At 50.9% G+C, this 27,447-nt stretch overlaps 3 protein-coding genes across 8 annotated transcripts in view; 1 reads left to right on the top strand and 2 right to left on the bottom strand.

Annotated features, from left to right (window-relative positions):
- Window positions 1-1,505: 1,505 nt before the first annotated feature.
- Window positions 1,506-4,130, bottom strand: SOCS3 (suppressor of cytokine signaling 3). The gene is made up of 2 exons (XM_030013134.2): window positions 4,065-4,130; window positions 1,506-3,432 (listed from the first exon to the last, which is right to left on the bottom strand). Exon 2 carries the CDS (start codon window positions 3,363-3,365, stop codon window positions 2,736-2,738), a length of 630 nt encoding a protein of 209 aa, XP_029868994.1. The 5' UTR covers window positions 3,366-3,432; window positions 4,065-4,130; the 3' UTR covers window positions 1,506-2,735.
- A 1,593-nt stretch (window positions 4,131-5,723) lies between these two features.
- Window positions 5,724-27,417, top strand: PGS1 (phosphatidylglycerophosphate synthase 1). 6 transcript variants are annotated; one of them, XM_030013104.2, is made up of 11 exons: window positions 5,724-6,023; window positions 11,518-11,707; window positions 12,839-12,916; window positions 13,498-13,578; window positions 14,011-14,110; window positions 14,788-14,977; window positions 15,337-15,515; window positions 16,458-16,991; window positions 21,270-21,418; window positions 23,787-23,929; window positions 25,770-27,417. In XM_030013104.2, the coding sequence occupies exons 3-10, from the start codon at window positions 12,872-12,874 to the stop codon at window positions 23,904-23,906; spliced, it is 1,398 nt and encodes a 465-aa protein (XP_029868964.1). In that variant the 5' UTR covers window positions 5,724-6,023; window positions 11,518-11,707; window positions 12,839-12,871; the 3' UTR covers window positions 23,907-23,929; window positions 25,770-27,417. The 6 variants fall into 6 exon arrangements, with proteins under 6 accessions (XP_029868964.1, XP_029868962.1, XP_029868959.1 ...); XM_030013102.2 differs by lacking the exon at window positions 5,724-6,023 and adding an exon at window positions 6,090-6,162; XM_030013099.2 differs by lacking the exon at window positions 5,724-6,023 and adding an exon at window positions 6,630-6,823.
- Window positions 25,570-27,447, bottom strand: part of DNAH17 (dynein axonemal heavy chain 17) — a 40,026-nt gene continuing 38,148 nt past the window's right edge. Inside the window, 2 exon segments of the mRNA XM_041123355.1 lie at window positions 25,570-25,951; window positions 26,729-26,954. Coding sequence (XP_040979289.1) covers window positions 25,704-25,951; window positions 26,729-26,954 — 474 coding nt within the window. The 3' untranslated portion in view covers window positions 25,570-25,703.

Raw genomic sequence — 27,447 nt, 5'->3', positions numbered from 1 at the left:
GATGCTCCAGGTCCCACCCCAGGTGCTGTGAGCGCCGCAGGGGCGATGGTTCCCGCCAGCCGGGGGCCGCTCTGCCCGCGGCACTGCTCCCACCCTGTTCCCTGGCACAAGGCCGGGAGTCACCAGTGCTGCCGGGAGCCCTGACGTCGGGGATGTGCCTCGGCAGGGCCTGGCGGGCGGCCACCCGTGCACATGGACATTCTTTGCATAGCTCCGGCGGGTGCCCGGGCAGGCCGTGCGGCGCTTCCTGGCAGCCCACGAGCCATGGCCCTGGAGAGCAGCACCAAAATAATCGCTGGGACCGTGCCGTGCCTGTGGCCCGAGCGGGCACATTTGCCATCCCTCTGCTCTGGGGTGATTCCTAAGGGAAGCCTTTTCCGAGCGGCTGGGGTTCCCCAGGCGGGAGCACGGTGCTCGATGCCTGGCACGGTGCCCACGGTGCGGGGCTGGCGATGCTGCGGGGCCTGTGCGGGCGCTGGAGGGGCTGTGAAGCACAGGGTGCCCAGGCACAGTCTGATCCTTGCTGTCGGGGGCTCTGCGGGGTTGTGGGGGGCTGCCCACCTCCCAGGAGTTTCCCCTACGCCCCCCCAGATACAGGCATCACACTCCTCTCCAGCCAGCTGGAGCTGCGGGTTTATTCCCATATCTGGTTCTCACTCTCACGGCTGGTGCCTCTGAGGGATGCAAGAGTAGGGGACCAGGCGCTGCTGGGGTCTGGGAGACCGCCGGGGGAAATCCTCTCCCTCCTCTTCCTCCTCTCATACCCTTCCTCAGGCACCTGCTCTGGGCCAGGCTGGGGTCTGCACAGGGCAGCCCCAACGTCTCGGGGATGGAGCTTTTAACTCTGTGCCGTGGGGGTGAGCAGGACCTCGGCCTCCCTGCTTAACCCTCTCTGCCTTCCTGCTTAGCCCCCCCCCTCCCCTGAGCCCGCTGCGCTTGCAGTGGAAGTACCACAAACCCTTTTCTAACCCCGCACCTCTCGGTGCCCTGTTCCCGCAGCTCTTCACCCCATTACACACCGCCTCCACCTTCCCCTCCCAAAACTGGGCTGGGGCCAGGCTGGGAGGCAGAAGGGACGCGGTGCAGAGCACAGCACATCGCGGCACGAGCGCTGCGGAGCGGGGCTGTGCCACAGGCCAGCCTTGGCCACCAACTCGGCTCCACCGTGCCCAGGGCAATGGGCCGTGTCCCACGGTCCAGGGCCAGTTTGTGGCTGCACCACGTGCCTGGAGCCAGGAGCGGGTCCTGTCCCCGCAGTGCCTCACGGCTCAGCCCGGCCGGCGGAGCGATGTCGGGGGGCTCAGACATACCTGAGCGCTGGGGCTGTGAGTCACCGTGGCGGGATCACCCCAGCACAGAGAGCGGCTTCCAGGAAGCCGGCGCTTACGTGGTGTGAACACCATCCCGGCGTCACAGCGAGGGCAGCAGCCAGGGAGGGACGTGCGTCACGCCGGGGGCCTGAGTGGCCTCGGGGGTGCAGGGGAGGAAACAAACCAGATCTGAGGTTTTTCATTAAAAAATAGTGCTCTTTATTATAAATTATGGAAACATTTCCTTTCTGAATATAAATATAAATATGTGCAAAGTTTCATCTGAGTTTTGTTTTGGTTGAATTTTCAAGCATGGTTTTGCTCAGCCCTCGAGGCTGGAGGTGAAGATGGAATCTTTATAAAAGACAGTGATTCACGTTGGCCTGTAAACATCCCTTCGGTTAAAAAAAAAAAAAAAAAAAAAAAAAAAGCCAGAAAAACCCAACCGCTTCTCCGGGCGGACACAGAAAAGCACTTGCGAGACAGTGCGCTCCAGGGGATCCTCCTGCCGCATTCCCATGGGAATCAGTGCCCCCACAGAGCAGCAAGGCCAGGGTCTGCAGGGAGCGGCCGGACAGAGGTGGGGTGCAACACTCGGGAGTAACAGTCCAGCAGCAGCACCGGGTCCCCAGGGTGCTCCTTCCAGACGCGGTCGTGTGGGACTCTCAGCGATGTCAGGACACGCTGTTTCCCCTCAGGCTTCACGGCATGTCACCGGGACTGTTATCGCGCAGCGTCACCAAACGATGTGCAGTAACCCAGACCATGGGGCAGGGAGAATATTAAGGCTTAGTCCCCTGGTAAATGGCAACAAGGGGAAAAAGGCAGCGACCTCCAAGTCTGGGGCCTGGTGTGAAAGGAGCTTCCACCCACAAGGAGGCAGCAAGAGGTAAAGTACACTACGGGCAAAAAACACCTTCCCCTTAAAACCGAGGAAAAGTGATCAGGCACTAGCTGGACTCCAGTGCTTTCTGTTCTCTGGTGGCAGAAGGGGGCTCTTGCCAGGACACCCCCAGGTGTGGTCCCACCACGGCAGTGGGGATGCGGCTGCCGGGGTGCACATCACCCCGTGCCGCGGGTGCCGTCCTGGCTGCCTGAGCCCACGGGGGCTTTGCCGTCAGGTTCTCCCCAGCTGCGACAGGGAGGCCTCTGCGCTGGGCGCACTGTAACATCCGCAGTCCGACCGGAGCAGTCTCCTTCCCCACGGAGAGGGGGTGTTGCGCTTCCTCGGCGGGTCCCCCCAGCACCAAGGGCGCCAGGCTGTGCTGGCCACAGCCCCGGGCCCACGGCGGCTTGCCCCAGTCCCCCTGCTCTCCTTCCCAGAGGGAGAGGCTTGGTGTGCCCTGCGAGTCCCCGCACCGGTGGGGTGTTGTGCCTGTCCCCTGCTCTTGTGCTTGTAGCGTGTAACCTCGCTCCGCCGGCCCCTTAGAGGGGGGCATCGTACTGGTCGAGGAACTCCTTGATGGGAGCCGGCAGCTGAGTCATCTTCTCGTAGGAGTCCAGGTGCCCGTTGACGGTCTTGCGGCAGAGGTGCTGCAGGGTGGACACACTGGAGGAGAGCGGGCGGCTCAGCACCAGGGGGATCTTCTCGCCACCCGAGTAGATGTAGTAGGTGCGCTTGGGGTGCAGGGCCTCCCCCGGCTGCTCGGGGACAGCGCAGGGTGCGGGCGGCATGTAGTGATGTACCAGCTTGAGCACGCAGTCGAAGCGGGGCACAGGCTGGCTGCTGCGAGGGTCGCTCTGCAGGGAGAAGCTGCCGCCCTCACACTGGATGCGCAGGTTCTTGGTGCCCGACTCCGTCTTGACGCTGAGGGTGAAGAAGTGCCGCTGGTCCGAGCTGTCCCTGATGAGGAAGGTGCCGGCCGGCTCGGTGCTCAGCAGCATGTTGGCCTCGCCGCCCGTCACCGTGCTCCAGTAGAAGCCACTCTCCTGCAGCTTGCGCACGGTGTTCACCACCAGCTGGTACTCGCTCTTGGAGCTGAACGTCTTGAGGCGCAGGCTGGTGTCGAGGGGGCGGCTCATCCCGGCGGCGGGGAACTTGCTGTGGGTGACCATGGCGCAGGGAGCCAGCTTTGCGCGCTCGGGGTGCTGCTGCCGGGAGCAGCCGCTGCTACACCATCACCTGCGGCAGAGACAGCGGTGAGCCACGGCACCCCCGGTCCCCAGCTCTCCCTTCCCGGGAGCACCGGCATCCCCGGTGCCGGGCTATCGCCCACCCCCGCGGGGCACCCGCATCCCCCGACCCTGGCTGCTCCCTCGCCGGGGGTGGGGGGGTGGGGTGCGTGGGGAAACCGGCTCTGCCGGTCCCCGGCCGTCTCACTCCCCGCAGGGCACCGGCATCCCCGGCCCCCGGCTATCACCCTCCCCGGGCGCCAGCATCCCCGGCTATCACCCTCCCCGGGGGGGCACCGCACCCCCGGCCCCCCGGCTATTGTCCTCCCGGGGCGCCGGCATCCCCGGCTATCACCCTCACCGGGGGGCACCGCACTCCCGGTCCTCGGCTATTGCCCTCCCGGGGCGCCGGCATCCCCGGCTACCACCCTCCCTGGGGAGCACCGGCTATTGCCTCGCCGCGGGGCACCGGCTCCGCTGGCCCCCGGCTATCTCCGGCACCGGCATCCCCGGTCCCGGGCTATCCCCTCCCGGGGAGCGAGGGGGGGCACCGGCATTCCCGGTGCCCGGCTATCCCTCCCCGCGGGTCGCACCGGTTCCCGCCACCCCCCTCCCGAGGTCCCGTCCCGGGCAGCGCCGTACCTGGGGCGCGGGTGCCGGGGCCGGTCTCGGCGGCGGCGGCGGCGGGACCGGTGCGCGGCGGCGGGCGGGCGAGCGGCGGAGCTGCTGGGGCTGCCCGGGGAGGCCTCTTATAGCGGGCGCAGAGCCCGCCCTCGGGTTCCTGGAACTGCGCGGCTTCTTGTAACGCTCCCCGGCGCCCTCCCGCCGCCCCGCCCGGCCCGGCCCGCCTCGGCGCGCCGCCAGCCACCGCCGGCCCATTCCGGGCAGCGCGGCCGCCCCCTCCCGCTCCCCTTCACGCTCTTTCCTTCTAAGAAGAGGAGAGTCCCGGCCGGCCCGGCGGCGGCCCCCCCCCCCCCCCCCCCCCGCTTTCCCCCTCCCTCCTCTCCCAGCCGGGAAAGCCGGGTCCGGCCGGGTCGGGCTGCCCCGAGCGGGGCCGCGGGTAGCCCCGGGGCCGCCAGACCTCTCCCCCCCCTCCCCGGGCCACCCTCACCGGGGTGGGAGTTGTGCCCGCGGGTGGCCCCCGGGGAGGGGGATAGCTGGGGACCGGGGATGCCGGTGCCCCCGGAGGGCACTGCGAACCCCCCTGCCGCTGCTGGCGGGGGCAGCCGGACCCCGTCCAGGCAGAGGCTCAGGCTCACCCTAATGAGGCGGCTTGGGCCTGGCTGGAGGGGTACACCGGAGCGGGGGCTGCCACCATACGAGGCAGCTCGGGACCAGCTGGAGGGGTACACCGGGAGGGGGGCTGCCGCCATGCAGTGGGGCAGCAGGTCGAGCATCCCCACATTGCCGGCCTTTATTTCAAATACAAGGTGCCAGGCTGCCGCTGGCCTCAGCTGTGCTTCCCAGGAGGCCTGTGGGAAGAAAAACCCCCTCGATCTACACGTCTGGGGACAATAAAGGGCGAATCCTCTCCCGAGGCTGTGCCTGGGGGCTCCCAGGAGCTGGCCAGGTCAGCAGCAGCTCGGCCACGCTGCTGGCAGCCCCGCTCCCAGGCAGCTGTGTCCCACAAGGGCGGCGAGGGACGGTGGTGGCGGTGGCTCCGATGGTGCCTGTGGCCGGTGGCTGGGGACAACGCTGGCTCCGGGAGCCCTGGGATGCTCCGTGCGGTTGGTGCTTTGGCACCCAGCGCGGCAGAGGGCAGGGGCCAAGGCGCCCGTCTGCGGAGCTGTCGTGGGCTGGTGGGGAGCCGCTGCGAGGCCGAGAAGCCGGGGCCCTCCTTCCCCTGGCTGGGTGCCCCTGGGCGGGCACGGTGGGGCTCTGTCCCGAAGGGATTTCCTCATCCTTCTGCCCCGGCTGGGGTCTGGCAGCCAGAGCCAGCAGCTGCAGCACCGGTGCCATGGGAGAGGACCGTGGCTGGCCTGGCAGAGCGGGCAGCGAGCGGAGCCGAGGTGGGGGCCGGGGCCCCCCTTCCCCACCTGGTTTCTCTGCATTTTCGTTTGGCAATTGTCAGTTTCGACCTCGAAAACAAACCAGACTTTGTCAGTGGATTTTATTTTAAATAGTTTAATTTGCCCTGGAGGAGCTGCCGCGGCCGCTGCTGCCTCTGCCAGTCAGGAATAAACACAAGAAGAGCAGTTCTGGGAAGTGAGGCTGCGGTGAACCAGCTGGTCTGAAATGCAAACGAGCTCTGGAGCTCTGCCTGAGGCAGGAGTGGTGAAACACGGGGGAAGGGACGGGGAGGGGAGCGGGGCGGGAGGCTCCGGCCGGGGGGCTGCGGCGGGACGGGCTGTCCGCAAGCCGGGGCCGGGCGGCAGAAACGCGGCGGCGGGACCCGCGCGCCCCCCCCCGGTGGGGGGTAGGTGGGTGGGCGTCCGCCTCGCCCTGCCCGCTGTGGGGGGGACGCGGCGGGGACCCCGGCGGCGGGGGACAGGCTCTCCCCTCCGTGGCCGTATACCAACGCCCTTCCCGGTCCCCGGGGGAGGGGGGAGGCGGGGCAGGCGCTGATTCCGCCGCGGGAAGGAGCCGTTTCCCCGGGGCCGGGTTCGCCAAGAAGGAAGGGGGTGGGAGGGGAGGAGAAGGGCTCTGGGAGGTCGGGGGCGGGGAGGGCTGAAGTCGCCGGGACGGCGATGAAGTTCCCGGGGCTCGGGCTGCGCCTCCCCGAGTGTGCCTGGAGGCGTGGGTAAAGCCGCCCTGCGTGTGCGTGGGCCAGGAGGAGCCCCCGGGCAGCGAGCCCAGACCGAGCCCGCCCCCCCCCCCCCCGCCGCCGCCGCCGCCGCCAGCGGCGTTCGCGTTTTGGAGCGGCCTCTCCGTGCCGCCACCGCGCTCGGCGGGGGGCTGGGGGGGGGGCGGCAGCCGCTGGCAGGCCGGGCCGAATAGCTGCAGCCGGTGTGCGCTGCAGACGCCGAGTCTGCCCGCCGGGCCGGGCCGGGCCGGGCTGGGCTGGGCTGGGCTGGGGCCTCCCGGGAGCAGCGGGCTCGGGCAGGGCTGGCGCCGCGGGGGGGCTGCGGGCCAGAGAGGCGCTAGGCCGGGCCGGGCCCAGGCCTCCCCGGAGGCCCCGGGCCGCCGCGCTCGGGTGCGGGGGGGGAACGGAGACACGGATACCGGGCCAGGGGAGGGAGGTGGGCGGCCCGGAAGCGGAACCGCTAGGGCGGGCGCGTCGCCATGGCAGCGGCCGGAAGCGGAAGGCGCGCGGGGCTGATGGCGGCGGCGGCGGCGGCGGGGGGCGCGGCGCTTTGGCGGCGGCTGTCGGCCTGGCTACCGCGGGGCCGCCTGGGCCTGGCCGCGCTGCTCGGCCGCCTCTCCGACCGCCTGTCCCGCGGCCGCGACCGCCGCGCCCGCAGGTAAGGAGTCCGCGCCGGGCGAGGGGCCCCGCTGCTGTGCCTACGGCTGGGCCGCTTCCCCCCCCCCACCCCGGGCCGCGGCGGGCGGCAGCGAGCCCTCGGCCGGTGTCGGCCTTGCGTTATCCGGGAAGGCCCGGGCGGGAAGCGCGCTGCCTCCTCGCCTGCCACTTCTCTTTTCTCGGCGCGGCGCTGCCCGGGGCTTTCTGCTCCCCGTGTGCCCGACTGAGGCCGATAAAAACGCTGCGGAGGTGCGGGAGGTGACGGCCCTGACGCGGTGAGGGACCCCTCGGCCCCCCGGTTCCGCAGAAGCGGTTGCTGTTTTCCACAGTGAATTAGCTGCTGAAAAGGCGGGTTCGGGTCCAGGCTGGTTCTGCTCCTTAAGCTTGCTTTGGGCTGTCAGTCCATTTGTCCTTAGGACAAGAGAGGTACTGTATTTTCCTCTTCTTTTTTATTTACTTTACTCCTGCTGTCTTTCAGGTGCTAAACGATATTACTTGTTTGCTAGGGATAGCTTTCCACCTTGGATATCACAAGTGCTGATCAGCCTCTGGAGTGGCCCTGGCTGGGGTTTAGGTGTTAGGCACGACCCGTCTGGGCTGGGGGTTGTCCCTGGAAGGTGAGATCCCCCCTGCTTCCCGTCAGAAAAGAGATGAGAACAGGTGTGCGTCCTGTCTGTGCTGGGGCCGCATCTGGCACAAGGCGAGGTGGGAAGAGGGCCGTTCTTTCCAGTGGCAGTCACCATTGTGCTGGAGCAGGTGAATTATCGAACTGTGCACAGAGGGTGTTTTCACCCTCATTTTAAACAGATCTGAGTGGGCCGCTGTGGGAACGAGCGTGCCTTCATTCCTCTTCGTGGCATCTCTCTTGGGCAGCTGCGCAGTGAGCAGGATCCAGGAGCTGACCTCTGAAGAAAATTGCCCAAACTATCCCTTTCCTCTCTCTCCTTCCCCAGAGAGCGGAAGGGACAGGGAAGGCACAGCTGTGGGGAGGTAGATCTGCCCTTCTCGGTGCCAGACTGGCTTGTGTGCCCTGCTAAAGGGAATGCACAGCCGCAGCCTCAGACTGTGGTTCCTCCAGTCAGTCTTTTTACAGCCACGCTGCCCTGAACAGCTTCTACTCTCCTTATTTTTGCACCGCTGCCTTAGTTTTGCTGGTGCTGCTCCTCTTGTGGGGCTGTGCAATCAGGAGTACAATTAACACTAGAAACAAAACAGTAAAAAAACAGAGATGATTGTCTTTCTGTAGAACCATGTCCTGGGTTCAGAAGTGATCAAAGAAAATGCTTCGAAAGAGTCTTTAAAAAAGGTCTCTTCCCCCAGTCTTCAGGCATCACTTTGCACTGTACTTGGTAAGAGAGTGCTAGAAGGATGCTGTGTTTTGTTTTAGTTAGTACGGTGCCTGATACAATCTTCTGGATGAGTTAAACTTATTTTTGTAAGGGTAGCATCTCTCGTGTCATAGCATGTCTTCACTCTCCTTTTCCCCCTGGACAGCAGATGTGCTGCAGTCATCCTTGCTGTTGATTCAGAGCCCTGTGTTAGCCCGTACTCTGCTCTATGTTCCTGGTTGAGCCAAGGAAATTGTTTTCAAATTTCTCTTTTGGTTTCATCAGTGTTTTTTAGCATAGATAAACTACTAGACTGAGCCCTGGAAAGAGACAACTGAATTCAAAGACAAGCAATTTGTAGATCCCCCTGTGTGATGACGTATGCGTGGGTGAAAGGACGGCACCATATCCTGCAGTTTCACATCACCTCTGGTTCTGCAGATGAGGTTTTACAGTGAATAAGAGTGTTTCAGCTCCATCATGAGTCTGTGTACCAAAACCACAATTTTTAAAATAGAACACACACAAAAAATCCCTCATTTATATTTAGGGTCAACTTTTTATGCAGAAAAGATTTGAGGTGGTTCCTTTCAGTTCTGTTTTCTCTTTGTGGTTAACTCGATGATGTGGAGTACATGGGAAAGGCTCCCCTCTGCCCCATTTTCTGTTTCTCTGAAAGCTGGTTTGTTGAAATATGGAATTTTGATGATTTCTTCATAACGTTACGTGGTTTCTGACTGTTGTGTGCATACAGTTGTGTCGTACTTGGGGAGTCGCTTCAGCTATTTTTAATCATTGGTGGGTAGAAGCTGCTGCTTCGGTAGGTGGTTGCTGTGCCATTGTTACTGTTGGCTGGAGCAAAATACTGATTTATTTGAAAATTATAAAATCCTTAGGTTCTCAACACTAAATAAGTTCTAAAATTTCAGTATTGGATTAAAAGATCAAACAGTGTAGATATACTGTAAATTGTGTAGGCAGTAAAAAATCTGGAGTATAGAATTAGTGGCTATCAATACATGCATAGAATTAATCTGAAGGCTCAAACCAAATAGTGCTGGTGATGCAGATCGATTTTACTCCCTTAGCAGCACCAGGAAGGGGCTGCCTGAAGAGCGCCTGGTCAATCCATAAACGTAACATTCGGCTACGTAGAGTGAGGATGCAGTTTAACTTGCAGTTTTCATACTCTTTGCCAGAAGATGGCTTCTTAGAATCATGTTTCTGGAAAGTGGCTTCTCAGCCACTGTACCGGCTTCTAGAAGTGTAGTTGGCCAGGACTAACGGAATAATAAGAAAAATATTTATCTCCTCTTGCCCTAAATTGTCATTGTAAAATGCGTAAAATTTGCCACTGTTACCTCAGTGGGAATAATTCCAGGGAACATAATTTGTAATCTGCAGGGCTAGGTTATAGCCTTGACTTTGTTACTGCTCTGCCAGCCATGCATTTTGTTGTTTTTAAAAAAAAGTATTTTTTGATGGTAGTCTGAATTCACGTAGCTCGGTCTTCCTTGCTCTGTTTGCTGTGTTCACTTGGCGGTAACGTAGCAGTGGGTCTCTGCTTCCAGTGTGCAGCCTGTGCCTTGAGATGTGAGTTAAGCAAAGATGCGCAAAGGTCCTGCTCAGGTTCTGTAAAGATTGACTAGAATGTGCTTGAAAACCAGTATTTCTTATATTTCTTTTCTGCTTTGATTTTTTTTTTAACACCTTCTGTGGAATATTTCCATCGTTTTTAACAGACTATGTTGGTAATCTGTGTAACTTCTGGGTGTCAAGTCTAAGCCTAGCCCACATGATCTGCTGAAAACCGCCATCCTAGGAATTCTTGCACAAATTGACTCAGATTTCTGTTGCGATGAATAGTCAGTGACAAACTAGTGGATTTTCCAGGAAACGCAACTGCAAACTGCCTGGCTTCTGCGTAAGGGTTATTCGGAAACCTTGTGAAGATCCAGTGTTTTATCATTAAGCAAATGAGTGAAATCATCTTCCTGGAATCTGTGGTCATTTGGGCTCTGGATTGTGGTAAAACCTAAAAGTTCTTCGTAACAAATTCTGGTAAAGGTCATAATCAAATTTCTTCTTGGTGTGTGGTGGTGGCAGAATGCATCAGGATGGGTCACAAGATGGTGGCTGCCTGTTGGCCCGAGGGACCCGGCGTTCCTCTGGGATGAGACCAGCTGCCTTGGTTCTGTCCTGACAGCAAGTCTGGCTCCTGCAAGTAGGATTTGCAGACCAGAATGCTTTCTGTTAGGTTCAGGGATGTAGTTCACTCCGTTGCTCGTCAGTTCCTGGATCTCATGGGAGCTGCTGCTGCTAATTGTGCTGAAATGTGGTTTTGTCATGTGGACAAACTCCTACCAGGGGTTATTGTATGACTTGATGAATTTGCATGTGTGAAGCCTCCACAGAAGAAAAGATGCCATTTGCTTCTTGTCACCCCCCTAAGCATGACTGTTAGCAGTAAGTTGGTTTCTTCCCTAAGTGACTTCAAAGGAATTAAATTTGTTCAGAAATTTCTTTTTAAAGAATGAGCTTCCTGCTGTTTCCCTTACAGTTACTTTGACATTTGCAAGAAAAGTCTTGACCTTCTTTTACTACTTGTGCAGAATGCAAGTGGCATGGTTGTAGAGGGCTACCTGATGTTTCTCAGTTGTGGTTCTTGGCTCGTACCTGTTGAAATACACTCGATCCTTTGGTATGTCATTCTGGTGCTATGACTTCGTTGCTTTTGCTATGACTTGCACTTAGGCACTTTGCGTGTTGTAGATCATTTTTGGATAAGTTTGAGGGGTTGAGACATTTTTCTGTTTTGTTAAGGAACTTTTAGAGTAGCGTGATTTTTTAAAACATCTTTGTCTGAAATAGAAACAACTAATCTTTAGCCCAGCTGAGAACTAAGCTGGACATGACAGTGACTGTTGGCCATGGCAAAGCTGATGCGTGTGTGATAAAGGCAATTCAGAACTGGCTGATTACAGGTATAGCAGGTACTGCAGCAGCACTGCCAGACATCTGATTTGTGGGTGTTTGGGACAGTTAACACCCTCAGTTTCCAGCTTGTTTCCTTTCCTGTGTTCCTGTTCTGATGAAAAAGTTGTTTCCCCTTGTCTCCCCTGCCAGCTAGGGGAGGGAGCTGATGATGTTAAGATCTGTTCTCCCACCTTTTGCCTGTGTTTTTCTATTTCTAGATTTGGCTTTGGTGATTCAGCTGGGATTATGGAAAAGTGAAAGGTATCCTTGCCATTGTGGATCCTTTCAATATATTGGCCCTGGTTGCAGCTCTTTCTTTACCTAGTTGGAGGCTGTTTGTGGGAAGCAAAGGCTCCACCATAAAGAATTTCTCCCATCTTTCTTTTCACAGATCATCATGGCTTCTTCTAGCCCCATTACTCACACCTCCTGTTCCTGTGATCACAGCCCCACCTTGTTCGCTCTGTCCAGAAGGAGCACACAGGTTCCAGTGGATCAGGAATCTGGTTCCAGAGTTTGGGATCTCCAGCTCACATGTCAAGGTGCTTTCATCCCCAGCTGAATTCTATGAACTCTTGAAGGTGAGTTGTGGGTTCCAAGTTGCGGGAATGGTTTTTGGGGGCTGGGAACTGCAGAGGTTATGGAGAATCATAGACAAGTTGTTAGGAAGGAGCATGTGCAGGTTACTAGTCCAACCTTCAACCTGAAACAGGATTGTTGTCAACACTAGATCAGGTTAGGCAGGCTTTGTCTAGCTGAGTCTTGAAAACGGCTGAGGATGGAGGTTCTGCCTCTGGTCGAGCAGTTCCAGTGCTGCGTCATCTTAGTAGTTTACAATTTTTTTCTGTTGTCAGCCCTGAACTTTCCAAAGCTCTTTGTGGCTGCTGCTCAGCTGTAGCTACCAAGAAGAGTTTGGCTCTGTCATCTTTGTAACTACACTTCAAGTAGTCACAGGCTGCTGTTAGACCAGCCCCCCAGCCTCCTCTCTGCAATACAAAACAAGCACAGCTCCCTCAATCCCTCCCAAAGGTCTCTTGGGTCGTTACAGTGTGAATCCTGTAATACCGTATCTCTTAGATAAGTAGTAGGGCTGAGGTGAGAATTTCTTTGTTTAGCTCAGTTGCTTGAGTCTTTTCACAATGCATATTTAAAGCAAATTCCAGTACTTCTGAAACATGATCTTAAATCGCCATGGTAGGTTGTTGGAGAACAAGGCTTGGGTGAGCCATGAAGGCAGCAGCTACCACCCCCTGCAGCATCAGGAGAGCTCTGTAAACAAAGGTCTCTAGGTTCTAGCTAGTTCACAGGATGGGGTACAAAGGATTAAAGCAGTTGTGGAATGAAAGCTGTGATTGCCAGTACTGATACAATCCCAATGTTGTAGCTACTGGTTATTAACTGCTCTTGTATGTAATAGTTTTAACAGCAGAGAATGTGTTCCTCAGTTTTCCAGAAAACATTGATTTCTTCCTTGATTTCTGGATGCAACAATGGTGCTGATGTTGCTCTGTAAAGACCTGTGTGTTTTACATCTTTGCCATCAGTGTGTTATCCTTGTGCCTTTCCTTCTACAAGGCAAGGGAGACGATGCTATGGTTTGGCTAAAGTGATTCTCCTTGGGGGAACCACAGCTCTTCTGTGGTCTAGATCATTAGTTCCTAGTGATCACAGAGACCAAGGATGAAACTGAACTTATTTTCTGCTATTCCCAGGTGCAGATAAAAACAGCCAAGCAGCGAGTGGTGATGGCTTCACTATACCTGGGAACTGGGCTCCTTGAACAGGAGCTGGTGAGTGTGGAAAGGGTTTGGGAAGGGGAGAAAGTGAATGCAGAAATAAAATGCCTGCCTTTGCAAAAAGCATCCTGTTCCTGTGGGTACAAGAGGTGTACGTGAGCTACAATTTGTGAGCTTGTAATGACCTTAAAACTTACATATAGGGATTCACTTTATGTGTGTTTTCTCCTCTTCTTCAGAGTGTTCTCAGGGTTCCTGGCTGCATTTGTGTACTTGGAGTACGTGGGGTGGGGGAGGGAGGATTTGGAAGGGAGGTGCAAGGAGTTTCTGTTTTAGTCCTAGTACAGAGCCGTGGAACTACTGAATTTTTTCACGGGATAATGAGCCTGGATCTTTCAGACTGTTAGAGGTTACTGGCATAGTTCTCAAAGGGTTTCTGCAGAACCATGGGATCATAGGCAATTTTTTTTTTTTCTGGCATTTTCCTTGAACATGATTAGAGTTGTGTGTATGTAGTGTAATGTTTTGTCCTCGAAGCACAGTATGCAGATGCAGTATTAGCTCTCTGCATTTAAGACAGAGGTCAGTTTTCCTTGATGTTGTTTACCTTATCTGTTTCCTGTTCTTCCCTCTAGAAACAAAAGCATTACCTAAGACCTTTAGGGAAGCCTGACCTTGGCCGATTTCTTATGTTAGAATGCAAATTCCACAGCAGGGTAAAGGTGGAGAGTCCTGCACAGGGTTTTATGCCTGGCTTTGTCTGGACTTGTACACAAGATTTGAATTTGCATGTGACAAACAGCCTTGTAGTTAAGGAATAAAACTGCTTCTGCATCGTTTGTGAACTACCAAGGTTTCTTTTTGGTAATACAAATCTGTGATTTGGGAATGATGTTGGGACTTTTTCTGCTAATATTAATTGTTCTTCAGAGGCTTGAAGAATGTGTGCATGTAAAATCTATGCCCTTTCATGTATTGCTTTAGGCTGATAGAGTAGGATGCCAGTCTGACAGATGCAAAGTCTAAACTAGCAGTGTTTTGCATGATTAGAAAAGACTCATACCACGGTATACCTCCTGGCTGCTGAATGCTTTCCTTGTAAAGCTTTATTTGCTTTCTGTAATGAGTAGAGAAATCTCTCTCTGCAGGTCGATTGCTTAGAAGAAACACTGGAGAAATCACTGCAAGCAAAAGGATCGTCTAACCTCAAAGTTTCCATTCTTCTTGACTACACCAGGGGATCTCGGGGTAGATATTACGATGCTTTGCTTTCTTCAAAGGCTTATTTTACAGTTAGGCTGAATAAACTGTTTTTTCAGAGCGAGGCTGTCTTGACCAATTGGACCTACTTGCTTAAATCATATACCTTTCAAAACTGGCCTTTTGCATACCAGTAACTACTTGTTCCCAGAAAATGTTCAAGCTGAGCAGCTTTTCTTCTGAAAATAGGTGGTAGGAGTGAGAAGGGCCAAACTCTGCTCTGTGCAACTTGTGCTTTCTTGTGTAGTTCATTTGTCAGTGCATTTGCCCTTATCCATCATGCTGTTGTATTTTCATTTTGAAAGGAAAGTGGGAATTGTTGGAAGTAGCAGTAGACTTAAGCAGAAACCTTTGTGGTGACTTTGTAGTGTGTTACTAGTGCTAGGTGTGGCTTGATTAAGAAGCTTGAATGGTGTCAGACCTGCTCAGTGACTTTCCAAGGCCCATTCATCAAAGAACTTACAGTTCTGGATGTCGATTTCAATATTGACATAGTGCAAATGAAGGCAATTTAAAAAAAAGGAAAAGGAGAACACATTAAGTGCCAGCAGATGCGATGCCTGCTCATTCTGTAACCAGCTTCTAGCTGAGGAGCTGTGGTGCCATGCTGTGATGTATCCCCTGTCTGGTGTGATCCTGTGTGTGAAACTCCCCTTGTCTCCCAGGCAGGAAGAATTCTCGAACGATGCTAATTCCATTGCTGCAGCGATTTCCTGAGCAAGTCCGTGTGTCCCTCTTCCACACCCCAAACCTGCGTGGACTTCTCAGGCTCCTGATTCCAGAGCGTTTTAATGAGACCATTGGACTGCAGCACATCAAGGTCTATCTCTTTGATGACAATGTGATCCTGAGCGGGTGAGTCCTGCCTCTCTAGGCCCTTATATGGTTCATTTAGCTGAGGTTTTGAGGCAAGGTATGCATGCTACCAATGTTGTCTGAACTTCATTATTTGCACCTGGTCTTTCTGTAGTGATCGTATCAATGCTCCTCTGAGATGGAAGAGTAACCACAGCTCTTCCACGTGAGATTCTCATATGAAAGAGAGAGTCTTTCTCAAAAGGAAAAAAGAAAGATTTCTCGAGATTCAGAAGGAAATGGCCAATTTGTACTTTAGTCCGGTTGTATGCAGAGTGAGATCTGTAACCTAGGCTGGGGTGTTCAGGATCATATGCCCATGCTCTGTTCTGGAACTCAACTTTCTTTTTCTCTCCTAGCGCAAACCTGAGTGATTTGTACTTCACCAATCGTCAGGACCGCTATGTTCTCCTGCAGGACTCTCCTGAGATTGCAGACTTCTTCACGGAGCTAGTAGATGCGATTGGAGATGTGTCTCTGCAATTACAGCGAGATGATACAGTCCAGATGATGGAGGGGATGGTACACCCATACCAAGGTAGGAGGGAGTTGTCTTCTCTGGTTGGATGATACGATCCAGAGGAGGAGAGTGACAGCCGGGGTTTAAGGATGACTTCAACTCCATCCATTTGTGAATTGCTGAGTGTCTGACCATTGTGTACAGACTGGGGGGTGTCCCATATCTGTGCCATCCATTATTAAAATCAAGATTGCTAGAGTTTTGAGACTGGATCTATCAGAGTGTTCCTAGCACAGTGGCTATCACCAGCTAATGTGGCAGAGAGTGCAAAGGCTAAAAGTTCCTCTGTAACTGTCTCATTGCTTCTTCATAATTCTGCTGCTCATGACCTTAAGAACTTGTATTCCTTGAAAGGTTCTTTATATTTTTGATATTGATGTCTATAATTCTAGATGTTCTGTGTGTACATATTCTGAAAGTTTCATGAATGTAGAGCTCTTTTGGGTAATTAATATTTTGTAGTTGAGTCTATTCTGGGAATCGAATGAATATTGAATTAGGAAGACTGAGAACAAGTGTTGAAGTGGGCAGAGAAGAGCATCTATCAGTCAGGCTGATTGCATCATAAGTTTTTTGTCCTGGCCTTGTGCACTGCTGTGTGATGTAAGCTTAGACTGTGGGCACTGGTTTATTTTGTATGTTCCAGTTCATTCTTGGTTACCATTTTAGGTTTGCCCTGGTCTTTTCATTTTTCAGTGGATTTTTCAAGCTGCTGCTAGTCAAGTTTCTTAACCTTCTTAAAGCTGAATGTTTTTCTTCTGCAATGTAGCTTTGCTAACCTTAAAAAAAAATCTGGTTTTGAGACTTAGGGAAGAAAATTGTGTGGTCTTTGTGTTAGCTCCTTTTTGTTCTGATATTGGTGTCCTGTCCGTAGTTTTTCCCACTACATAATAGGTGATGCGTAGCTCTGAGCTCTGTACCTTTAGGTCTCAGATGTGATCTCCTGTGGTTTTCCTGCAGGAGACAAGGTGGCTTACTGTGAGATAGCAAATCGAAGAGTCATGGAGGTGATCAACTCTGCCAGGACACGACAAGAACTCCTTCATGCAAAGACTTTCCACAGCAGCCAGCGAGGCAGCTCCTTGTTATCCCAGCAAGGCTCTCAAGCATCTGGGGGTCTGAAAACAGAACCTGACACCTGGATTTATCCCTTAATCCAAATGAAACCTTTTGGGATTCAAATAGATGAGATGGTGACAGAGACGCTGCTGACAGAGGCTGAAAGGGATGCCAGGATATACCTTAGCACTGGCTACTTCAACCTGACACAAGCTTACATGGACCTCATTCTGGGCACTAGGGCTGAGTATCGGATTCTTCTGGCCTCACCGGAGGTGAATGGTTTTTTTGGTGCCAAAGGGGTGGCAGGTGCCATCCCTGCTGCCTATGTTTACATTGAACACCAATTTTACAGTGAGGTCTGCTACCTTCACCAACAGGAGAGGGTCCAACTGCAGGAGTACTCTAGGGCTGGGTGGACTTTCCATGCCAAAGGTAAGGTGTCTGTTTCCCAAGAGGACTTGTTCAGAAGGCCTTTGAGACTTGTGCATATTTGGATTGCGCAGCTAGCGGGGGGATGGCTGGGTCTAGTCTAGACTTAACGTCCAAAATACTCATCCAGGGTTCAAACGTTGCTTGCATAAACCTGGAAGATTTGGATCACTCAGGGGACAACCATGCAAAGTCATGTCTTGCATCTGGATTTCTGATTCGAATGTAGTCCCAGAGATTATAAAAGAATTGTCCCTGTGGTGACAGTAAGGCACTGTCTTGATGTGCAACTTGATGTGAAAGAATAGGAGGCATCTGGATGTATTTATAATCGCAGTAACAGTTGTGATTCAGTTTCTCGTATCCCTCTTGCCAGTTTTCAGCAACAAGAAGCGATGACTGTGTCAGGGACACCAGGGCAGGATCTGCGGCAGAAGCGGGAAGGGAGCTCACTAGTGGTGACTCCCCAGTGGTCCTGGACGCAGCAGGTCTTCATGGGGATGATGCAGGTGTCGAGGAATTTGTACCAGCTCCTGTTTACGGCATACAGGAAGGTGCAGCATGGTGAATAACTGCACCCATGTGCCTTCTGGGAGCTGGAGGGGAAGTTGCTGAGAAATGAATATTGCTTAACAAATGTAGTTAATAATAAACAAAAATAATTAATACCGCCATCATGGTATTCTGTAGAAGACCCCAGGTTCTTTCTTGCTTGATAGATTGTGTACAGCTTTCACAAGCTCAGTGCCACCTTGACCAAAGCATGAATATTTTCCCCTGACTGGTTGTTGCTGGTTGTCTCTCTAAATTTTCCTTCCAGAAAATGCAGTCCTTGACACTTATGTTCTCCTACTTTATACACAGTAGTAAGTGTTTGATTGCTCAGTAGTGGATTTTAATAATGCAAATAACTTAGGAAGTCTACTTAATTGAGGATTTTTTTTTTTGAGGAGTCTGATGCATGTGACACTTTATATTGAGGTTCTTAAGGTCTTCCCATGTGGAGGTGCACCAGTGGAACACCTCACAAAATGACTTGGTCGCGTGGTCAGACATGCCCTTGGCTGAGCTGAGACATCTTTGCTGTGTTCCACAACATCTTCTGTTACTCTAATCTTCTGCAAGCAGAGCTCTGTACCATGTCACTGTGTCACTTCCTGTGATGGCTCGCTGGTCCCCTAGGACAACTCTATTACTGTAAGCAGTACCCAGTCTGGCACTAATTAAGATGCAGGTTTCCCCAGCCGGCATTGCAGTGTGCTGAGGGGCATTTCCATTGTTTGCAGCTGGAAGGATGCAGCCCCTGGGGCTCTGGGCTCTGGCCTGTTCCGGAGTTCTCCCGTTGTTTGTTTAAGACTAGCTGTTAATGACTGTGGGAATGCCTCTATTTGTCCTGCTTCCTGCAGGGCTGTTCTGAAGAAGGTTCAGAGGTGGTAGGGAGAGAAAGCTGCTGAGTAGGCCTTCTCTTGACTGAAAAAAAACAATGACTGTTACTAGGCTGCCTCTGTGTCGAAACTACAAACCTTTCTAACGAATGTTGTGCCTCTCCTGCAGTGAGATCAGTAACTAGTGCAGTAAACCCCTTATCTCAATCCAGGGCAGCCTGAAGGAGGTGCCTGCCTGACTGGGAAGTCCTGTGTGGTCTGTCTTCCAGGAAACACGTGCTGAAGCGATCTGTGGTTCGCAGGTTCCCCCTCTTGCTGGGCACTGCTGACTCCGAGTGGGATTTTGTGGTTTGGCACTGATTGAGCTAGGAAGGCATGGGCTGCTTTTCCAAGCTACCAAAGTGCACGTGGCAGTCCGTCCCTTTTTGGGCCAGCTGTGCCTTCTTGTGGAAGTGCTTTGGGCTCCGTCTTCTGTATGGTATTCTCTTTGAGAGAGGGATACAAGACTTGAAGTTCAGCAGCTCCTGTGCTTGGCAGGAGGGACAGAGATGTTTGCTGCCTTGTTTCCATTTCCTCTTTGGAGTGCTGGAAGGATCAGCTTGTAGCTCCCTTCTCTGGCACGCTCTGCCCTTTGGCACATGTTTGATTCACCCGCCTTCCTTCTGCAGGAGTCACACAGTGTATGTGAAAGAGAGGACAGGACAGGGCAGAAGAGGGAAGAGCAGGAAACCCTGGAGACAGATGAAGGGCAGCTGCACTTGGAATCTGGCTCCTGGAAGAGGATGTGAGGTCCCTAGCAGGCAATAGTGCCCATTAATACTTCCTTCTTGGGCTAAAGCAAAAGAGACCCCTTAGTCTCTTATAGGACCTAGCCGATTTACACCAAACGCTGTGGTGCTGTGATTGCTGTTTTGTAAACCCTTCCAGCTCCTCTTAAAATATGTCGTATCCTCATACACAACTTCCAGCGGTGTGTGTTCCCACCAGGGTTATGACCGTCCTTAGGTTCATTCAGTGCAAGTGCAGTTGTAGCAGCCCAGTTCAGAGCACTGCACAGCCGTCGTTCACGTGTGAGTAGGAAATGCAAACCTTTGCAGCGAGAGAGGTTTTCCTGGGTGTAACATCATGAAGCCTACCTGCAGCAGTGCACATCTACCCGTCTTCTGCTACATTTCTGGGTGTAGTGGTGTGGGTGACACAGGTACATCCTTTAGGAGTAGGGTCCCTTCCATGGAAGTGTTGGGTGACAGAGTGCCGGGCAGGTGCCTGTTCGCTCCGAGATAAACCTGCATTACTGCTATTGAATGGCGTCTGGGAAACTGCGCTTCCCCTTTCTGGAAAGGTGAGTCACTGTTTGAGCAGATCCTGCCAGGTGGCCATAAAGCCAGAGAGACCGTAAAGGCTTTAGGGCTGCCGCGTGACCGCTTAGAAAGAGTGGGGAAGCGTGTTCCTCATAGCTGCTGCCCAGGCAGAGCTCTGGCCTACTGTTGGGAGCCTTGTGCGCAGTTGGGCCGGGACACCATGCAGCCTGTGGCAGCCATCCTGTTTGGTGGCAGAACTTGCTGCCAAACTTGCGCCACTTGGGCGCTTTTTTGCAGCTCCCGGAGCCCCCTGTGTCGGCGCTCCTGACCTTCTGTGGGTGGGGGTGAGCCTGTGGAGGAGTTGGTTGTGCCACTGAGTTATGGGCAGTGCCAGTGCTGAGCCAGGAGGTGTAACTGAAAGTGGCAGCGAAGCTGCTGACTGTGTGCGGTGTGGGGGCGGGGAGGAGGTTACAGGAACCAGTGGTGAATCGGCAGCTTCTTACTCAAGGCATTCTTGGAACTGCTCTGGGGTTGAGTTAGGAAACATGCTTCTATTTTAAGTACTAGGTGGTTTTTATGCTAGTTTCTTTGTTGTAGTCTTTGTGTGACTTGCAGTAGGGATAAGCCATCTATCGGGGACCTGCCCGGGGCTGTTCTAAGCACTTGTGTTGTGCCAGGTGGAAAGCAAACACTTCTTGGGTCCATTTATACACAGAGAATGGCTGTATAGACTCTCCTTGGCAATAGTCCTTGCTCTCCTGTGGCATCCCTAGCTGTTCTTTCCTGCCGTGCTACAGTGGCGTGCTTGAGAATAGTATGGGGCTTCCATCTTGCGCTTGAAAAAACTGTCCTGGGTTGTATCACACTTGCTCTTGTTGTTGCACTGGCAAAGTTGTGCGTGAACTGCAGTGGTGAGTGGATTTGGGAGTCTTGCATCCTGGCAAGAGTTTGATTTCATCTTCGGGTGGGTCCTCAGGAAGTGAGTGGGTGAGAATTTGCACTTCTCTTACAAGTCTTTATTTCATGTGAATTCACCTGTCAGAGCAGGGAGATGCCTCTTCATGTCACTGTCTTGTGTAGTCTCAGGAGAGGGGTTAGTCACTGTGCAACTGCACCACTTCCAGTTCTGGAACTGACTGGTCCAGGCCTGGCTTGTCTTCCCAGTGCTCTGTTGCTTGGTGTAGGTTTTCCTTTACTGAAAAACTGTTTGTCTTATTTCAGTGTTTCTGAGATATGCTGTGGTGTAAAACGACCTCTAACTTAATGATAGGAACTCATTCTAGATTATTTTGGGGGTCCTTCATGCAGTGTATTTACATTCTTAAGAATGTGTCCCTAGGGTGGCACTGAGTGTGCTGCAGCCCCCCTGTTAAGAGCACACAAGTTTGGATAATGCAAGCTGTACCCCAGGATTCATACGAAGCTTTACAAGACACGCTAGACCATCTGCAAGGACGCTTGCTTTGTGTCATGATCTTTTATAGTTACTGTAATCTAACATGTTTAATTCATTCTAAGTGAAGTGTTTGTGTGAGGCTACTCCGGTCGTTTCCTTGGTCTGCCACACTTCCTTTCTTCTCCTGTTTTTCCTGTAGGTCTCTGGCTGTACCTGGCAGGAAGCGATCTTCCCTGCCTAACTCTGATTGGCTCTCCTAATTTCGGATATCGATCGGTTCATCGTGACTTGGAAGCTCAGGTTGCGATAGTGACAGAAAATAAAGCTTTGCAGCAGCAACTCCATCAGGTAAGTGGCTGATTAAGGGGAGATAACATGGATATTGTGCGTCTTGGTCACACAGGGAATGCTGATGACGCAGTTGCAGTAAAAACCTACAGCTACAATAATTCAAAACCTTCTTGAGCATAGGAAGTCTCAAGGAGCTGTCAGTTAAGTGACTATTGATGAGATGCCTGCTGCAAGTGCCTGTTTCTGGGAAATGGAGGCCATAACGGGAAAGAACATGTGTCCCCAGTGAACTCGAGTATCGCAAGTGCTCAGGCACTGGATGCTGAGAGACACAGCATTCAGAGAGGATCTGCTGGCTCTCCTCTGCTCACTGATCACACAGCACGTTCTTGGGCTTTAGACCCAATATTTGGGCATTGCCAAGGTTGCACCATGCTCTAGGATAATGAGGTCAGGCCCTTTGAATTGCTGATCTTGGACTTCTGGAGGATTTTGCTTCTCAGGCATTTGGGAAATCCTTTGTAGGAATATAAATGCCAATCAGTTAGCTTTTGGGTGGCTGCCCACAGGCTGTGGAGGTGAACAAAGGCAGGGGATCTTAGTGTAGTTTCTGCAAGAGGAGGATTTCTGGGCTGGTTGTATTGCCCATGAAGTTATATGACATAATATAATCTTGAATAATAAGAGGACATTATATAATCTTCACACAAACATTTTTTCAGTGGTTTAATGTTCAGTGTCGCAGTTTTTGGTTTTGTTTTTTTTTTAATTAGGCACCTTGGACTGCTCAGGACTTTTGCTGCTTCTCTAAATCTTGTCTGGTTCTCCAGCTGTCTTGACTCTGAATCTTCTGCTGGAACTGACAGTGTCCCAAGTAAATTTCTCATGTAGTGCTCTGATACAAAGCAAATTGGTTTGGTGCCTCTGTGTGTCACTTAGGGAACTCAAAAATGTATTCCATTAAGCCAAGTCCTGGCATAAGAAGGCACAGTTGTCTTCAAGATCAATGGGAATTGCCCTATTGCATCAGGGCTCTTCCACAGGATGAGTCAGAGTATATCTAATCAAAACCAATTCTATTACTGGAAGAGTTGCTTGAATATTTCAATTCATATCTTGCCTCTACTTGTTTCTAATGGAAGGGGAGAATCAATGAAAATATGACAAAGGAATTTTCTCAAACAGTGCTGCAGTGATCTAATTTAAAGGGCTTTAAACCATTCCCATTTGCTGGAAGCTGATTTTGAGATTGGCTGTTTGTTTACTGTTCTGTGACCTTTGTTTAGAAGACTTAATACATTACTGGTACGCTGCCATGAAATCACTTTGCCTATGTAACATTGAGTTCCATTTAAAAAATGCATGGTAAGATTTGGGAAGAAATTTGAGTGGTCTGGGTATCTTTGGATGCTCCACTGAATGAGCTGAACTTCAATTCAGAAAACTGGTCTCGGTTCCAGTGATCAGATGATGTCACTGTATCAGATGACTATGGTGCAGAATCTTCACAGCAGGGCTGACTATAGGTCTTGGAGCATTTGGGGGTTCTAAAATTAGACTGATTTGGCACACAAATGTCTTCCTTCTGTTGTAGGTTCATCTTTTTGGTGTTACTTTCCAGTGTGTGGTTCCTGCTTCCCTGTTCCACCCTGAATTTAAACAGTGCAGGGTATTTTCTGTTGTTTGTGACAGCTTAGCTAATGAAAAAAAGATTATGAACAGACTTAGAGTAGATGATCTGCTCCTTGTTTGCCTGCAAATCTAGAAACCTGACTGGCTTTGATAAGAAAACCACTTCTACCTTTGATCAAACAGCTGCTTTCACGTGCAATGTGAGCATGTATTATCATCATGATGGTTCATTTCCTCCTTCAGCAGTATACACACTGGAGAAGCCTAAGTGTTTCTGGTAATTTAGTTGAAATCATGACTGCATATTCATTTGAAAACACAGCACTTGAGTTGTGTCTAGAAAGAGCTGCGTAAGCCAGTCTCTTGAGATTATGGTAAAGTTTCCTTTTCTGGCAATTACAGCGAGGGATTTAGGATTTTTCTGAAACTGAAGTTCATCTCTCTTGCAGCTGTGGGGCTCGAAAAAGCAAAACCTTCTGCCTTTGTTCTTTGTAGACTTTAAATTGCTAATTCTTGAGGTTGGGTTACTGAGCACACTGATAGTCATCAAAAGGTAGAGTGCTGTGGCAGGCGGATGTGAAGGACAGATCCTGTGCTAGCTCCTTGGTGGCTTAGTTACTCTCTGAGTTGTGCTGAATGGAATGAGACTCCTATGTTCAGGCTTGTGGGAGAAGTGATGCATCCTTTTGGCAGGATCCATGGCCAGTTTTATCTGAGAATTTGCTTTTCTTAAAGGCCATTATATAATTTAACACTTAGGATTTACTTGGATGATGTTTCTTTCCCTGTATAGGAGCAGGAGCAGCTTTACCTCTGCTCAGGTGTAGTCTCATCATCAACATTTGAGCAGCCAAATCGTTATGTGAAACTGTGGGTGAAGCTGGTAACACCTCTGATCAAGAATTTCTTTTGAAAGAAGAGAAGTTGCTGCTTTGGGTGAGTTTTCTGCCATTCTTATGGGGAATTTATATTGCACTGACTGCAATTAATAAGTGTGGTACTCTCTGTCATGTGGAAGAAACAGAAGATGGAAACATAGATGATGTGGGGAGAAAACAGACATCTCTCTTTTCTTCTGGGGTGCTTGCCACTGACTAGTATCATTGCTCAACGCCTATATTGAATTTCACCTACTAGAATTTCTGGAAGAGTCAATGAAAGAGAACCCATACAAGGGTATTTGCTATGCATAGAAATAAAACTTCCATTTTTGAAATGTCCGTTTTAGAGTTTTGTGGAGAGGGACTGTGTTTATTTTATCTCGACTAGCTAATAGAAAACATTGTTGGAATATTTAAAATGTTCTGTCTTCTTTTTATCTCATCAGTGCTTTGCTTTAACCTTGTAGGTGTTGGTTAACAGGGGCAGTTCGTTTTGCTTTTCTGCTTTGTACAGTGTCCTGGATTTGCCTGGCTGTTCAACTGCCCAGTAACTGGAGCCCTTCTGAGCTTCGTGGAATTGCTCTTAGATTTTTTTTTTTTTGTGCTGTGCACATAGTCCATGCAGTTGGCACCTAAGTGTGTGCCCTTGATGCTGAGCATTCACGCATCCATTTTATTTACGTAAAAGTGGCCTCCATCTCTGGGGTTGTATATCTGGCTCCTTCATGTTAAGATGTGTTACGAGTGTCTTTCATGAACTGTGGAGAGGGCATGAAAGGACTTTTGGTGCTGATGTGGTTTTTGGATGTTACTTGCTGAAAGTGGGAGGCTCAAAGCGTAACACATGTCCTGCAAAGAAGGTGGTTGGGAAGCCAGATAAAAATGTGTTAGAGTGCAGGCTTGGGCTGCCCTGTGGGTTTCACTGGTGGAGTATGTGCAATGTGTTCTGATCTTGTATTGCCAACAAAAGGGATTTCTGGCACTTGAAAAGGCTGATGGTAAGTGTAAAACTTAATGGTAATTTATTTTAAATACTACTACTTTGTAAAGAAACAAGCAGCTCTACTTGCCTCCCCTTGTGGCTTTTCTTACCACTAGCTGTGAGGGAAGTTTTATGCAACTGTATTTTAGAACTAATTGTTCAGATATTTCACGGAGTGGGATTTTGCTGAATTATTTTATGCTAAAAGGACAGGCATTGGCTTCCATATGGTGGCAAGAGCAGATCTAACCACCTAATAGGTGTTACTGATGGTACAAATTATTTGTTGTGAAAGCAAGAGTAGAGTAGATTCTATAACCTAGAAATAGAAACAAACATATTTCAGAGATTGATCTGTTTGCAGCTCGACTTTCTTTGGGTTGTATGGGTTGACGTGTTGGTGAACTGGGTCAAATCTGTGCCTTTCTTCTTCCATCTGGTCTAAACACATACATGCTTCCATGCAGGAATGTGTCATGCACACGGCTTGATGAATTTCCGCTCACAGTTAGCACTGAGTGATCAAACAAATAGCTGTGGAAAGACAGAGAGCTATGAGAAGGAAAGGAATCCGGATAGTTGCATGCAATTGTTCCGTTTGGCTTCCTTTGGTGGTCTGGCTCTAAACCAGCACTTTATCAGAAACCACCAATTGAAAACCAGTATCCATCATGAGAAACTCCATGTATTGTAAGAGCAGTCTCCACATGACAGCAGTTCCAGCACTGTTTTTATTGATGCTTTGCTAAAATAGTTCTGGTACAATCAAACTTAGTCTAAGTTACACAACTTTGAGTTTTTTTGCAAGTAAAAGCATTTGCTGTTTGTTTTCCATAGTCATTAAAGTTTAGACCTGTAAGAGCAGAGCAACAGTGGCAAGGATCCACTTAGCAGCTTTTTCTTTTGTCTTTAGGTTAAAGGTCCAGACATAGGTGGGACCTCGCATCCGTGTCTTATAGACAGGACATTCATAGACATTCTTGGTGTCCATGCGGTCCACGGGGATGGCTCTGATGAAGATGACTGGCATCATGGGTGTCAACTCCTTCAGTCGAGCGTCTGCGATCACACCAGAAGGGATGTCCCATCGAGCGCCTGCAATATTATGAAATTGTCAGGGTACCAGCTACCCAGTGGCTTTTTCACTTAGAGGGGGCTGTTTTCATAACTATTAATGGGTGGGAAGGAGTTGCTCTAGCAGCACAGTTGAGGATGGAGTATGAAAATCGGGTAGCCGTGGCTTAGTAGTCATTAGGGCTAACATGTTATCATCTCACTGTGACTCATGAATGCATTTTGCCTTACTGTATGTGGGATGTCTAAATAAATTCTGTCCCTACTCATCCCTTCAGCACCAGGTTTGCATGAAAGTTGCATAGCTGAAGGTAGAACTTGACTGTGGTGGGAGCTACGATAAGCTGTCCTGTGTGGTCTGTGCTCTTGTTTAAGTGGACTCCTTTGGTGCTCTGCTGATACTGCCATCTCATTCCCCCTCATTTTTTAGCAGTAATTATTTTAGGTTCTGAGTTTCCTGATTTGTCTTGCTCACACATCAAATAAGAGCGTAATATATTTATTCACTAGAACCATCTAGCTTCAGACAGCCCAGTCCTCAGGTTCGTGATATGCAGTCTTTTTCCAAAACCCAGTTTCTGCTTTGTGAGACTCTGTAAACTGGATGGGTGCTGCCCTCAGCTGGTGTGTCTGACATTAGCGTGGAATAAAGGCTCCGCTGCTTGGAGCTTTTGCAAAAGTTGTACAAATTCAAATAAGCCAGTGAATACTAACACCTGTTCTGTTTGTAAGAATTTTTAAGGCTGAACTGGGCTTTCTCTGTGTCTGAAACATCTCATAAAAGATGCAGTCTTTTACCTTCCATGAATAATCCATGCACATAGGAGCCTTCTCTGGGTGGAGCTGTTATATCCTCGCGGTTTTTCTTGGTCACTTCCACTGAAAGACACATCTTGTCCAGTGGCCATTCGTTTCGTCTGGCCATGGACTGCATGATAGCAGTGAGGAAGGACTGGGGATTGAAGAATCCTGCCAGCCACACTGTTGCAGGCAGCACAAAGTCTGTTGTCCAGACTTCCAGTTCCTGGAAAACAAAACGAGCAAGGTACTTCAGAGTGAAGCATGGCCTTTGAGCAGCAGAATACTACTTTGAGATATGACATGACAAAAAGCTGATGCTTCACTGTGCCTAACATGAGCTTCAGGTAATCTTCCAGATGGGGAGACTAGGATGGAGGTGGTCTGTGTTGAATAAATAGCAGATTTCACTGCAGCAATGAAACTTAAAACTGTTAATTTGGATTGCAGTAAATACCTATTATTTTTTTAACAAAGCCACACTTTAAATAGATGGTTTTATTAAATATTTTTTTCTTCTGAGACATAGAAAGTTATGATGGGGTTAGGTAATATTCTTTTGAAACAGTGATATACTCTAATGGTGAATTGTTTTCAAACTTCTGCTCTCATTCTTGGGGTAACAGGCCATTTCAGGTACTTCAAACTGCTTAAATTAATATTGAAAAATAAACCACTTAACCACTGTACACTGATGGAGGTGATTCCTGGTCTTCTGT

This window comes from Aquila chrysaetos, chromosome 5 (genome assembly GCF_900496995.4).
Source record: "Aquila chrysaetos chrysaetos chromosome 5, bAquChr1.4, whole genome shotgun sequence".
In the NCBI taxonomy this organism is placed as follows: domain Eukaryota; kingdom Metazoa; phylum Chordata; class Aves; order Accipitriformes; family Accipitridae; genus Aquila; species Aquila chrysaetos.
This window is presented reverse-complemented; position numbering and strand designations above follow the sequence as displayed.

What these genes read in the sequence shown, in the direction of transcription:
- SOCS3 (XM_030013134.2), bottom strand. Translation starts at nt 3,365, where the DNA reads ATGGTCACCCACAGCAAGTTCCCCGCCGCCGGGATGAGCCGCCCCCTC.
- PGS1 (XM_030013099.2), top strand. Translation starts at nt 6,645, where the DNA reads ATGGCAGCGGCCGGAAGCGGAAGGCGCGCGGGGCTGATGGCGGCGGCG. An exon ending in AATTCTATGAACTCTTGAAG is followed by an intron (nt 11,708 to 12,838) that starts GTGAGTTGTGGG and finishes TGCTATTCCCAG; the next exon opens with GTGCAGATAAAAACAGCCAA. An exon ending in GACAATGTGATCCTGAGCGG is followed by an intron (nt 14,978 to 15,336) that starts GTGAGTCCTGCC and finishes TTTCTCTCCTAG; the next exon opens with CGCAAACCTGAGTGATTTGT.